This window comes from Hordeum vulgare, chromosome 5H (assembly GCF_904849725.1).
Source record: "Hordeum vulgare subsp. vulgare chromosome 5H, MorexV3_pseudomolecules_assembly, whole genome shotgun sequence".
Taxonomy (NCBI): domain Eukaryota; kingdom Viridiplantae; phylum Streptophyta; class Magnoliopsida; order Poales; family Poaceae; genus Hordeum; species Hordeum vulgare.
In genome coordinates, this window is record NC_058522.1 from 519438017 (window position 1) to 519451009 (window position 12993).

At 46.4% G+C, this 12993-nt stretch overlaps 1 protein-coding gene and 1 non-coding gene across 3 annotated transcripts; one reads left to right on the top strand and one right to left on the bottom strand.

Moving 5' to 3' along the window:
* Positions 1-526: 526 nt before the first annotated feature.
* TRNAE-UUC lies at positions 527-600 on the top strand. The gene has a single exon. It is a non-coding gene; the product is annotated as a tRNA-Glu (tRNA).
* A 9076-nt stretch (positions 601-9676) lies between these two features.
* Positions 9677-12588, bottom strand: LOC123452074 (glutamyl-tRNA(Gln) amidotransferase subunit C, chloroplastic/mitochondrial). Of its 2 annotated transcripts, none has more exons than XM_045128651.1 (5): positions 12341-12588; positions 12198-12238; positions 11780-11835; positions 10435-10489; positions 9677-10346 (listed from the first exon to the last, which is right to left on the bottom strand). In XM_045128651.1, exons 1-5 carry the CDS (start codon positions 12548-12550, stop codon positions 10271-10273), a joined length of 438 nt encoding a protein of 145 aa, XP_044984586.1. In that variant the 5' UTR covers positions 12551-12588; the 3' UTR covers positions 9677-10270. The 2 variants fall into 2 exon arrangements, with proteins under 2 accessions (XP_044984586.1, XP_044984585.1); XM_045128650.1 differs by having other exon boundaries at positions 11768-11835; positions 12341-12571.
* Positions 12589-12993: the final 405 nt, after the last annotated feature.

Below are 12993 nucleotides of genomic sequence, written 5' to 3' on the forward strand. Positions count from 1 at the left end.
TTTATATAGGTGCCTAAATGTATTTCTGAAATCTTATCTACTGAAACATGGAAGTGTCAAGGTCTCCAGTTCCAGGAGTTCCAGGCATACGTTAACTGTTATCATCACGGATTCACCGACGTGTACACCTCAAAAGAACTTGACGAACCCAGCAACCTGTTTTTCCTCTCGAGCAAACTGCAAAATTTATGTACAAACCGTGATAGGCCTGCTTTCGCCGAGGAGCAGGTGAGGTCAGGGTGTGCATGTCAAAGATAACAGCATTTTTTAAAGAAACGTCAGCATTTATTATTTAAGTAAACAAATTACATGGAGTCTCCGGGATACACTCCGGAGCAGAAAGAAAAATGGAAAGATTACCAGAGTTCAAACGAGATTTATCTAACACATGAGAAGAACATTCAAGATGCCGATGAATGTGCTTGAACATCACAGAGTCGAAGTCGAGTGCTTGGTGTCCGTTGCCTTTGCAGCAACAAATATCGATTCCTCGTTAATAGGCGACGCCAAGGGAATGATGACATAGTCCATTGTCGTCCAGCCCGGTTAGGATACCTGGCTTTCACCCAGGCGACCCGGGTTCAAATCCCGGCAATGGAGGTCATCTTTTTTAGTTTTGGTCCTGCTTTCTGAAATCGGTGTGACGTTTCTGGCCATACGTGCGTTTTTTCTCCAATCCCCTTATTTGAGTTTGGACGCCTACACAATAAAATGCGCCAAAGGAAAATAATTTAAATTTGAATTTTAGGCTTGGGGTTGCGCAACTTGAATGAGAATTAAAGCCAGTACACACCAACTGACCAACGGCATTTGTTTAATCTTGAGTAGAGTACTCCAGTAGTACTGAATATGGAAGTGTCAAGTGCTCCAGACATTAGTTGATTGGTTTCATCACGCGTATGCACCTCCTCAAAAGGACTTGACGAACCCAACAACCTGCCCTAGTGGGCATCTTTTTATTTTTTGCATGATAATATATGTCTCATTAATGTGATAAAGATCAAATTACAAGTCCCGTATGGTGGCCGCTTTCCTCTGGAGTGCATTGTCTACTAGTGTCGTGGCGCTTCCCAATATAGATGCTCCGTGCGAGACTAACATTGTGAAGGAATCAAAACGATCAATAAGTTATAATGTAATCTTGAAGAAATCTGATATGATTGTCAATCAAACAAGCCTAGTAACTTGCAGCCGTAGGACATGTCTAAAGGAAATACCAACAACAAGGGCGGCATGACGCGAACTCAGCACTCATATCTCCTCTCTCCGAGTTACTCCGATGCTCCCTCCCTTTCGGGTAGCACCAAGAATCCAACCATGACAGCAATGGCGATGGTGTTCCAGAAACTGCATTCCATAAACGAGTCGGTGCTCCTACCCCTATTTGCATTCCGTGTGCATCCTTTGACATTTCTGACTATTTTGACCCTTGTATCTATCCGACTAACAGGACATATTCACGTTTGTTTTCCCCCAATCCCTCATTTGAGTCTGAACCGCCCACACACTAAATGCACAAACGAAATGTAACATGGAGCCTGAAAACAAAGCAGGTTCTGGCCAACCGGATAATTTGTCATCTGAGAGACACATCCATGAGTGTATATATAAGCTGCGAGAATTGAAGAAAGTGTCACTGGGGATTTGAAGACGGCATGTCATCCGTTTGATTCCACAATGAGTTCATCTGGCACTATTTCTGTGACGGTCATGCTTTCTAGCTTCTTTAATCTTTTGGTCCAGGTTTCTGAATCAGTTTGACATTTCTGGCCATACGTGTGTTTTTCTCCTACCCCTCATTTAAGTTCGGAAGTCTACACAGTAAATGCACCAAAGAAAAATAATCAAAATTTAAAATTTAGGCTTGGGGTTATGCAACTTTAATGAGAATTAATTCTGGCCAACACGATAGTTTTCCATCCAAGCAACAGCCATCGAACTTTCGCATGTATATAATCGAGAAAAGCGTGACTGATGGTTTGAAGAAGTCATGACACCCCTTTGATTCCTCACTGCCTTCATTTGGTAGTAACTGTTAGAGTTGTGTCGAATATTGTGTACAAGGTAGGTTACAGTTGGACTTGTGGTTGTATTGTGTTTAGATAGGATATGGAGTCGTGTCCAAACAAGACACTTATATCCTAGGCCTCTCATATATAGCGGGGATAGACACACGATGTAACCTATGCCAACATAATAGCAGAGACACGCGGGGGAGCCGGCGACGTGTGCCGGTGCCCGGACGGCCGGCGTGCGGTATTGTGACGGTGTCACGGGAGGAGCGCCAGTAGTCATGCCCCGGGGATGTAGCCATATCGGTCAACCTCGTTAACAAATCTCGGTGTCGTGCTCGTGTGATTGCTTGGTCCTCGGATGATCGACGAAGTGCCTCGGATTTATTCTAACAAGTGGTATCAGAGCGCGGGTGTCCGGAATAAATCTCGGTGGACTCACGGGTCGTCGGTCATGGTAGGTGGGCTGGAACGCTGGTGTTAGCGGACCCATGGGTGACCAATGTGTGAGGGGGAGATTGTTGGGTTTAGTCACACATCAGTTGTGGGAAGAGACATAACACGACTTATAAGGGTGAGGGTGTCCCCTCCTAACAGGCTAGTCTTTTGGGGGAAGAGGGCCCAAGGCGTGTCATAAGTCGGTGTTGCTCTTCGGTTGGGCATGTTGTCGCATGTGGGTCGGAAACGCTGGTGTTAGCGGATCCGGGATTGCGTAACAAGTGGTATCATGAGCTAGGTTGGTCGGAGACTGCGTTGTGTTGATCTAGAGGTTGAATCGTTCGGTGTAAAGACGACATAAGGAATAGGCTGATCGAAGAGAAGCTAGTTCATGGAAGTTGTCTGGTTGCGATCGGATGAATCGGAAGGCAGCAGCTCGCGCGGAAACAGCGGCGGGCGAATCGTGCAAAAACTAGGACTCTCGGCGAGATCGGGTCGATCCACACGGATTTGGACGAGCAACGCCGCGGTTTAGGGCTGCGACTCGATCGCTCGGAAGCTAGGGTCCTGTTGGGCTAGGCTAATACGAGGTGGAGTCGCAGGTGCACGTGGCAGAGGATGTGGGGCCTGGAGAGCATCAAGCTTGGCACATACGGGGTTGGAGGCCTGTGATGGATGGTTTAATCAGGAGCTGCAGAGGCCTAGCTGTGTTCACGCGTGCGAGTGGAGCATACATAGGTAGGATTTGTTGCTGAAAAAGGCATGTATGCGGAGGCTAGAAGCAAACCAATCAGCGAAGGGAAACAAATCACACAGATAGCTTTGCATCTGGTAGCAGTACGTTGGCTGAAGGAAAATATCAAACGTAGGAGAATATGCCAAGAAAAGCACAACCACGTGAGGACCATAAGGATATTTTCCTGATTGGATTTTACGGTAGGAGTGGAGTAGCTCGGTTAGCATAGCAATGACGTTTGAAAGTGTTGCAGAAGCCAATACAGTTAAGATGAAAGTATTGTGTAATGGATGAAGATTCGCGAAAGATAATTTGAGAGCCTATAGTGCGTCGTGGCAACGATCATGCATATACAGGGCGTCAAGCAGTGCACACATGTGTGCGGGCGGACATGACGCGAGGTGGAGCATGGTTGCAGCCGGATAATTTTTCGGTTGGGTCGGACTGAACAGTCTGACGGATCGACGGGGATGTCGGTCAAAGCAGAAGAAGGCGGTGATTTCAACGAAGACGACATAGGAGCGTGATGCTGATGGTGGCTGACTTCTGGGGCGTGGAAACACGTGGTGCAGGCCCGAGGGCTTGTGTGACTTCGACAAGACTATGTCGCGGGGTTGATTCAAGACGGTATACACATGAGAGCTTGAAGTCAAGGAGGCGCGGGGTAGCATGGCCAGCTACATGGAGTCCTATTGAAGGTGGAGCTGGAGTCTGGTGGAAGACTTCACTCTGTGCTGATGGAGGGGCTACGGCGTAAGAATTCGGAAAATCGTAGACTATTTCAGTGGGATATCGATAGACACGTGGATTGGACTGGGTACCAGTGGTCTGATGGAGACATGATACTCGGCATCGGTCGGTGATGATCGGTGGTTCTCTGCAGTGAGGGTTGAGTGGTGTGGGTTCGTGATCCTTGAGACTCGACCGGGACAGCAGAGGTTCGACGCGGTAATAGCGGCGAGGCGTGCGGTACGCACTGGACATGGAGACGGGCCAGGGCTCTGGTGGTCATACATGTGGTGAGATAACTGTGAATTTAACTCGGGATGACTACAAGCAATGGTGAAATTCCTTCAAGTTTCAGACGGACGGTTAAGGAAGAGCGGTGATGTTGAGTTCAGGTAACTCTTATGTGCGACACCCAATATGAGTTGTTCACTTTCACGCAGGTCAGTGATCGGTGTGTGATGGTGTTGGATACTCTGGAAGTTGGGAGCGCAACTAGAGTAATGTGGAGCTTAATTTCATTCGAGCGTTGACTATGGTCAGGAAAAGAAGGAACTACAAGTTGCAGGTGGAGTCACATGGAGTCTTTGGAGTAGCAGAGTGCTCATGGGACAAGTTCAAGTCCAATGTATATGAAAGTTTGACGCATGGACGAATTCAAGGTGGTGGAGAATATTCGCCAAGGTGGAGTTTGTTAGAGTTGTGTCGAATATTGTGTACAAGGTAGATTACAGTTGGACTTGCAGTTGTATTGTGTTTAGATAGGATATGGAGTCGTGTCCAAACAAGACACTTATATCCTAGCCCTCTCATATATAGCGGGGATAGACACACGATGTAACCTATGCCAACATAATAGCAGAGGCACGCGGGGGAGCCGTCGACGTGTGCCGGTGCCCGGGCGGCCGGCGTGCGGTATTGTGACGGTGTCACGGGGAGGAGCGCCCGTAGTCATGCCTCGGGGATGTAGCCATATCGGTGAACCTCGTTAACAAATCTCGGTGTCGTGCTCGTGTGATTGCTTGGTCCTCGGATGATCGACGAAGTGCCTCGGATTTATTCTAACAAGTGGTATCAGAGCCCGGGTGCCCGGAATAAATCTCGGTGGACTCACGGGTCGTCGGTCATGGTAGGTGGGCTGGAACGCTGGTGTTAGCGGACCCATGGGTGACCGATGTGTGAGGGGGAGATTGTTGGGTTTAGTCACACATCGGTTGTGGGAAGAGACATAACACGACTTATAAGGGTGAGGGTGTCCCCTCCTAACAGGCTAGTCTTTTGGGGGAAGAGGGCCCAAGGCGTGTCATAAGCCGGTGTTGCTCTTCGGTTGGGCCTGTTGTCGCATGTGGGTCGGAAACGCTGGTGTTAGCGGATCCGGGATTGCATAACAAGTGGTATCATGAGCTAGGTTGGTCGGAGACTGCGTTGTGTTGATCTAGAGGTTGAATCGTTCGGTGTAAAGACGACATATGGAATAGGCTGATCGAAGAGAAGCTAGTTCATCGAAGTTGTCTGGTTGCGATCGGATGAATCGGAAGGCAGCAGCTCGCGCGGAAACAGCGGCGGGCGAATCGTGCAGAAACCAGGAGTCTCGGCGAGATCGGGTCGATCCACGCGGATTTGGACGAGCAACGCCGCGGTTTAGGGCTGCGACTCGATCGCTCGGAAGCTAGGGTCCTGTTGGGCTAGGCTAATACGAGGTGGAGTCGCAGGTGCACGTGGCAGATGATGTGGGGCCTGGAGAGCATCAAGCCTGGCCCATACGGGGTTGGAGGCCTGTGATGGATGGTTTAATCAGGAGCTGCAGAGGCCTAGCTGTGTTCACGCGTGCGAGTGGAGCATACATAGGTAGGATTTGTTGCTGAAAAAGGCATGTATGCGGAGGCTAGAAGCAAACCAATCAGCGAAGGGAAACAAATCACACATATAGCTTTGCATCTGGTAGCAGTACGTTGGCTGAAGGAAAATATCAAACGTAGGAGAATATGCCAAGAAAAGCACAACCACGTGAGGACCATAAGGATATTTTCCTGATTGGATTTTACGGTAGGAGTGGAGTAGCTCGGTTAGCATAGCAATGACATTTGAAAGTGTTGCAGAAGCCAGTACAGTTAAGATGAAAGTATTGTGTAATGGATGAAGATTCGCGAAAGATAATTTGAGAGCCTATAGTGCGTCGTGGCAACGATCATGCATATACAGGGCGTCAAGCAGTGCACACATGTGTGCGGGCGGACATGACGCGAGGTGGAGCATGGTTGCAGCCGGATAATTTTTCGGTTGGGTCGGACTGAACAGTCTGACGGATCGACGGGGATGTCGGTCAAAGCAGAAGAAGGCGGTGATTTCAACGAAGACGACATAGGAGCGTGATGCTGATGGTGGCTGACTTCTGGGGCGTGGAAACACATGGTGCAGGCCCGAGGGCTTGTGTGACTTCGACAAGACTATGTCGCGGGGTTGATTCAAGACGGTATACACATGAGAGCTTGAAGTCAAGGAGGCGCGGGGTAGCATGGCCAGCTACATGGAGTCCTATTGAAGGTGGAGCTGGAGTCTGGTGGAAGACTTCACTCTGTGCTGATGGAGGGGCTACGGCGTAAGAATTCGGAAAATCGTAGCCTATTTCAGTGGGATATCGATAGACACGTGGATTGGACTGGGTACCAGTGGTCTGATGGAGACATGATACTCGGCATCGGTCGGTGATGATCGGTGGTTCTCTGCAGTGAGGGTTGAGTGGTGTGGGTTCGTGATCCTTGAGACTCGACCGGGACAGCAGAGGTTCGACGCGGTAATAGCGGCGAGGCGTGCGGTACGCACGGGACATGGAGACGGGCCAGGGCTCTGGTGGTCATACATGTGGTGAGATAACTGCGAATTTAACTCGGGATGACTACAAGCAATGGTGAAATTCCTTCAAGTTTCAGACGGACGGTTAAGGAAGAGCGGTGATGTTGAGTTCAGGTAACTCTTATGTGCGACACCCAATATGAGTTGTTCACTTTCACGCAGGTCAGTGATCGGTGTGTGATGGTGTTGGATACTCTGGAAGTTGGGAGCGCAACTAGAGTAATGTGGAGCTTAATTTCATTCGAGCGTTGACTATGGTCAGGAAAAGAAGGAACTACAAGTTGCAGGTGGAGTCACATGGAGTCTTTGGAGTAGCAGAGTGCTCATGGGACAAGTTCAAGTCCAATGTATATGAAAGTTTGACGCATGGACGAATTCAAGGTGGTGGAGAATATTCGTCAAGGTGGAGTTTGTTAGAGTTGTGCCGAATATTGTGTACAAGGTAGATTACAGTTGGACTTGTAGTTGTATTGTGTTTAGATAGGATATGGAGTCGTGTCCAAACAAGACACTTATATCCTAGGCCTCTCATATATAGCGGGGATAGACACACGATGTAACCTATGCCAACATAATAGCAGAGGCACGCGGGGGAGCCGGCGACGTGTGCCGGTGCCCGGGCGGCTGGCGTGCGGTATTGTGACGGTGTCACGGGGAGGAGCGCCCGTAGTCATGCCCCGGGGATGTAGCCATATCGGTGAACCTCGTTAACAAATCTCGGTGTCGTGCTCGTGTGATTGCTTGGTCTTCGGATGATCGACGAAGTGTCTCGGATTTATTCTAACAGTAACCTTTTTTTTGTGGTCACGCTATCCAGCTTCTTATCATCCGATTTGTGTGCACTAGAGAAGTATTACTCAAAATGAAGACGCTGATTACCAAGTTTATTTACTGGAACATGGTACTGTCGAGGGCTCCAGTTCCAGGCATCAGCCGACAAATATCATCACATCCTCAAAACAACTTAACGAACCCAACAACCTGCCCTAGCGGGCATTTCCTCTCCCACGTCTGTCAACTAGCGCACCGGCGCTTCGTATGCTGCGAGATTAACATTCTCTAATAGAGAAATTACTGTAAGAAAAACATTCTCTCATAGAGAGAGAGGCATAAAAAGTAAAACGTAACTATAACAAATCTGACATGATTTTCCATGAAACAAACAAGCCAGTAACTTGTAGGCCTTGTGACACAATACTCATAGATCATGAGGACGGCCGCCTCCACATTCAGCCCCTAGGCTCCCCTAAAAAACGTGTATAAAATCAAGAACATTGATGTATGTTCCCCTCTTATTGACTTTACTTCTTTGAACTTATTCTAGCAAAACGGGCAGAGAACATAGTATGATTACTCTTTGTTCTAACTCACTAGTAAATGCGTCGTGCATCCATTGACATTTCGGGCTATTTCGACCCTTCTATGTATCTGTCCATCCAACTAACCAAGACACATTCACTTGTTTTTCTCCAATCCCTCACTTGCCCGAAGCCCCCCACACTAAATGCACAAACGAAATGTAACATAGAACCTAAAAATAGAGTAGGTTGTTGCCCACACGATAATTTGCCATCTGAGAGCAATGGTCATGAGTGTGTATATATAAGCTGCAAGGATGAAATAAAGCGTGACTAGGGATTTGAAGAAGGTAAGACATCCGTTTGATTCCACAATGCGTTCATTTGGCACTATTTTTGTGACGGTCATCCTTTCCCGCATCTTTAACCATATGTGTCTTTGAGTTTGAACGCCTAAAAAATAAATGCACCAAAGAAAAATATTTTAAATATAAAGTTTAGGCTTGGGGTTGCGAAACTTGAATGTGAGCTAATTCTAGCGAACACGATAGTTTTCCATCCGAGCAACAGCCATCAAACTTTCACATGTATATAGTCAAAAAAAGCATGACAGATGGTTTGAAGAAGGCATGACATCCCCTTGATTGCACACCTTCACCCTCTCCGGAACAGCGCGGTAACTTGTAGGCCGTGTGACACAATACTCCTAGATCATGAGGGAGCGCCTCTACATTCAGCCCCTAGGCTCCTCTCAAAAGCATCTATAAAAAGAAGACACCTGATGTATGTTCCCTTCTGGCTTTGTTTCTTCGAACTTATTCTAGCAAAACAGGGAGATAACAGAAGTACGATTACTCTTTGTTCTAACTCACTAGCAAATAGGTCGTGCATCCTTCGACATTTCAGGCTATTTCAGCTTGGTATGTATCAGTTTATCCAACTAACCAAGACACATTCACGTTTGTTTTTCTTCAATCCCTCACTTGTCTGAAGCCCACACACTAAATGCACACAGAAAATGAAACATAGAACCTAAAAAAAGAGCAGGTTGTTGCCCACGCGATATTTTTCCATCTGAAAGCAACGATCATGAGTGTGTGTGTGTGTATATAAGCTGCAAGGGGGATTTGAAGAAGGTATGGCATCCGTTTGATTCGACAATGCGTTCATTTGGCACTATTTGTGGGACGGTCATGCTTTCCAGCTTCTTTAACCAAACGAGCGTTTTTCTCCAATCTCTCATTTGAGTTTGAAAGCCAAACAGTAGATGCAGCAAAGAAAAATAATCAAAATTTAAAATTCAGGCCTGGGGTTGTGCAACTTTAATGAGAATTAATTCTGGCCAACACGATAGTTTTCCATCCAAGCAACAGCCATCGAAATTTCGCATGTATATAGTCGAAAAAGCAGACAGATGGTTTGAAGAAGGCATGACATCCCTTTGATTGCACACTTTGGTACCATTGTTTTTAATGTTTGCACTATCCAGCTCTTTGTCATCCCATTTGTGTGCACTAGAGAGAGAATGACCAATCCTAGTGATTGCAGTCCAACAGTCTGAGAACATGATCTGGCCAATGCAAAATTTAAAGAGTGGCATCGGATCCGCCTGCTTCATGGTATAAATAGATCACGTTAACTATAACTTACTCACCCAGATTTATCTTAGTTTGAACCATTTCCCTACTTATACAGGATATGAGGGACGTCTGCTTGCATCCCTATTTCCACCTAACCCGGAACATTTTACTACAGGATTAAAAAGCTATAACCTGCAGAAAACTCAAAACAGAAAGCAAGATAAGTCCTAGAAGCTGGATAAACACTAACCCAGAACACTTACATGATCAACAGACTAATGGCAAATTACCAGTTGATAGCATCACATGGACGCGATCGCTGTTTGGGACGCATAGCCCTAGAAGGCTAGAAGCCCCCCATATTCCAGAAACATAAAAGCATATTAAGGAACTGGCATGTGTTTGGTCCAAACGCAAAATGGCACATCCGGATCTTCTGTTGCAGACACTCAAATCCGTCGCTCAAGTTATTGAGTCGTGATGTTCTAGCCGAAAGGATGTCGAACTTAACTCAGGCTTGCTGATTGCTCGCTCGATGCTTTGTAAGTTCAATTGTTTCACCATGCCTCATTGTACAATGGAATAGAATGGTAATAATATCATAATTTTGATTTGCAGTCCCACATGTCATTCTTTAGTCAGCGCATTTGGCACTTTGATGTATGGATCATCGTAACTTGGAAGGGCCTCTATTATGGCATCTCTGCATTGATGGAAACAGAAAAGATAATCAGCATTTGCTGCAAAGCTTGACAACAGGTCAATCAAAGACATGGAGCCTTGTTTGTTACCTGTTAGCAAATGGTTCCGCCTTGTCTTCTCTCAAAGAACTGCCAGCTGCAGTATCTGTGACCAAGACAGAATAATTGCTCAGTAGAATTTCTAGGAACTCTGATAGCTTAAAAAATGTATGTTTGTACAACAAATTCAACCCAAGGGAGCAAGATTATAGTATAATCATTTAAGCAATATAAATGTGTGTAGATAAAGGAACTTATTTTGTAGAAAAACAATATTTCATTGAGCATGTGCAACAATTGATCCACCAATGCGTATGTGCGCCATGCAGCCGGGATGCTGTGTTGCTCCTCCTTTCATCCACTACCATTTTGCACAGGACGCCGCACAACAGCATCTCGGCTGCCTGAGGACAGCATGTTGGTGGATCAATTATTGCATGTGTTCACAAGGTTTCGTTGGCACCGCATACCATGGACGAAAGCATACAATGAGAAACAATGAATTAAATTAGTCAAAGAGGAAAGCAAAAAGATATTTTCTCTCACAACTCAGATGGCTCACTGTCTTGTTCTGCTGCATATTAATATTCAAAATTAGTTGTTACAAACATAAATAATTCATGAGATTCATTTTGTTCTTCTCTAATCCTTCAATTTCATGTGTATTCCCTATATTATACATTAATTCAAGAGAACTTTAAAAGTCGCCTTGCAGTCAGAGAATCTGGGTACATAGAGAGAAAAAAAAGGGTATAAAGTACGGACTGTGACTATTGTCAAGTGTGGTACTAGCGAACACATACATATCAAGATTCAAGTGCACATGCATACTGTTACAATGAACTTGTCTAATAAAAAATGGGTATAATATTATGAATTGCACAACTGCATGAAACAGAGCTGAGCCTATACTGAAGCAAATGCGTAATTTTGTTAGTTAAACACTAAAGGTACTATATTTTGTCATAGCTATTGAGATTATTTTGAGGGATCTTGCTATACCATATGACATGATCCATGTATAGTACTCCCTCCGTCCCAAAATAAGTGTCTCAACTTTGTACTAGCTCTAGTACAAAGTTGTACTCCCTCCGTTCCTAAATATAAGACCTTTTAGAGATTGCACTATAAACTACATATGGATGTACTTAGACATATTTTAGAGCGTAGATTCATTCATTTTGTAGTCTCCTAGTGAAATCTCTAAAAGGTCTTATATTTTGAAACGGAGGGAGTACTAAGGTTAAGACACTTATTTAGGGACGGAGGGAGTATGTTATTCACATGAATCATCATAAGCATTCGAAAATGTCTTTGGACTAAGGGGCACTAGCACACTGATAAGTGAAAAGCAACCATCCTACATGGCAATGTGAAGAGTTACATGGATGAGTACCAGCCCGAAGTGAAGGCTCAATGGATTCAAGATCAACCGACTGAAGTTGCCCAAACCTGCAAGGAAAAGAGAGAATGATGATTTCTAACTGCTTCTGATGGGATACATAAGCATAAGTTCAGTCGCCCGAATCAAGCACGGTTTCTCACAGCCCGCCTAAACGACCACCACCACAAGGAGCATAGCTTACTGGGCCTAAGTCAACCATGAGTGCTTGAGGTAATCACTTCTGTTGGGATTACAGCCAGGAACCGTCAATTTGCCATGAAGAACCACACGATGTTCCTTCTAACCACCGTCCGAGTCTAATCTACATTTTATTGCTACAGAGACTCCAACAATTCCAACTACCAGAGTAGCAAATGCTAAGGTTTGAATTGTGCAGAGTGATAAAAACAGGTGAGGGGTCGTAAATTACCAGTCCACCACCTGCTGAATCTTGGGCGCGAACTCCTCAGCCTGGCGGTCGAACATGCAGCAAATCATCAGCCTTCATAAGCAGCGCATGGAAAGTTTCGAGAGGGCTCACACCGAGGGGGAGAGAAAGTGTGGCGCGCTGACCTCTTGCGGAGAGAGAGATATGCGGGCAGAGTTGGCGAGGCGGGGAAGGTCCGGCGGCTCCAGGGCCCCCGGCCCCGCAGTGGGCGCTGCGCTCGGGGAGGAGGAGAGTGGGCGCCGCCGCAGCAGAGACCACCGGGTGCTCGGCGAAGCGCGCCCCGGCGTCGCGGCCCACCGGAGCCTGGGAATGGCCGAGGCGGCGGCGGAGAGCATGGCCGTCGTTGTTGCCGGCGATGCTGAAAGAGAGGAGGGGTTTGGATTTGGGCCAGAGGCGATCCGATTGGATTATCCACTGCTGGCGCTCTCCCATGTCGTACGCGCCGTCCGATCTGCACCCTACGGCTGTGATGAGGGCTGCGATATTTAGAGTCGCTTGCTGGAGCTCTGGCTGGGCTTCATGGATCCGCCTCGCCTGGGGGCTGGGCCGCGCCCACAGTTTGCTGTGCTGCGACTGCGAGCCTCGTCACGTGTTACCGTTGTGGAGTTGGTCGAAATCATTAACCGAAGAGTATTCTCTTAAAAATCACTCCCATCTTTTTGGGTTGTGATAAATGATGCATTATATGTGTGTTATTTTTCGTAACCTGAATTTTTTTTCTTTTTTTAGATCCATATTTTTAAAATATTTATCTTTTAAATTATGCGTTTAAATCTCG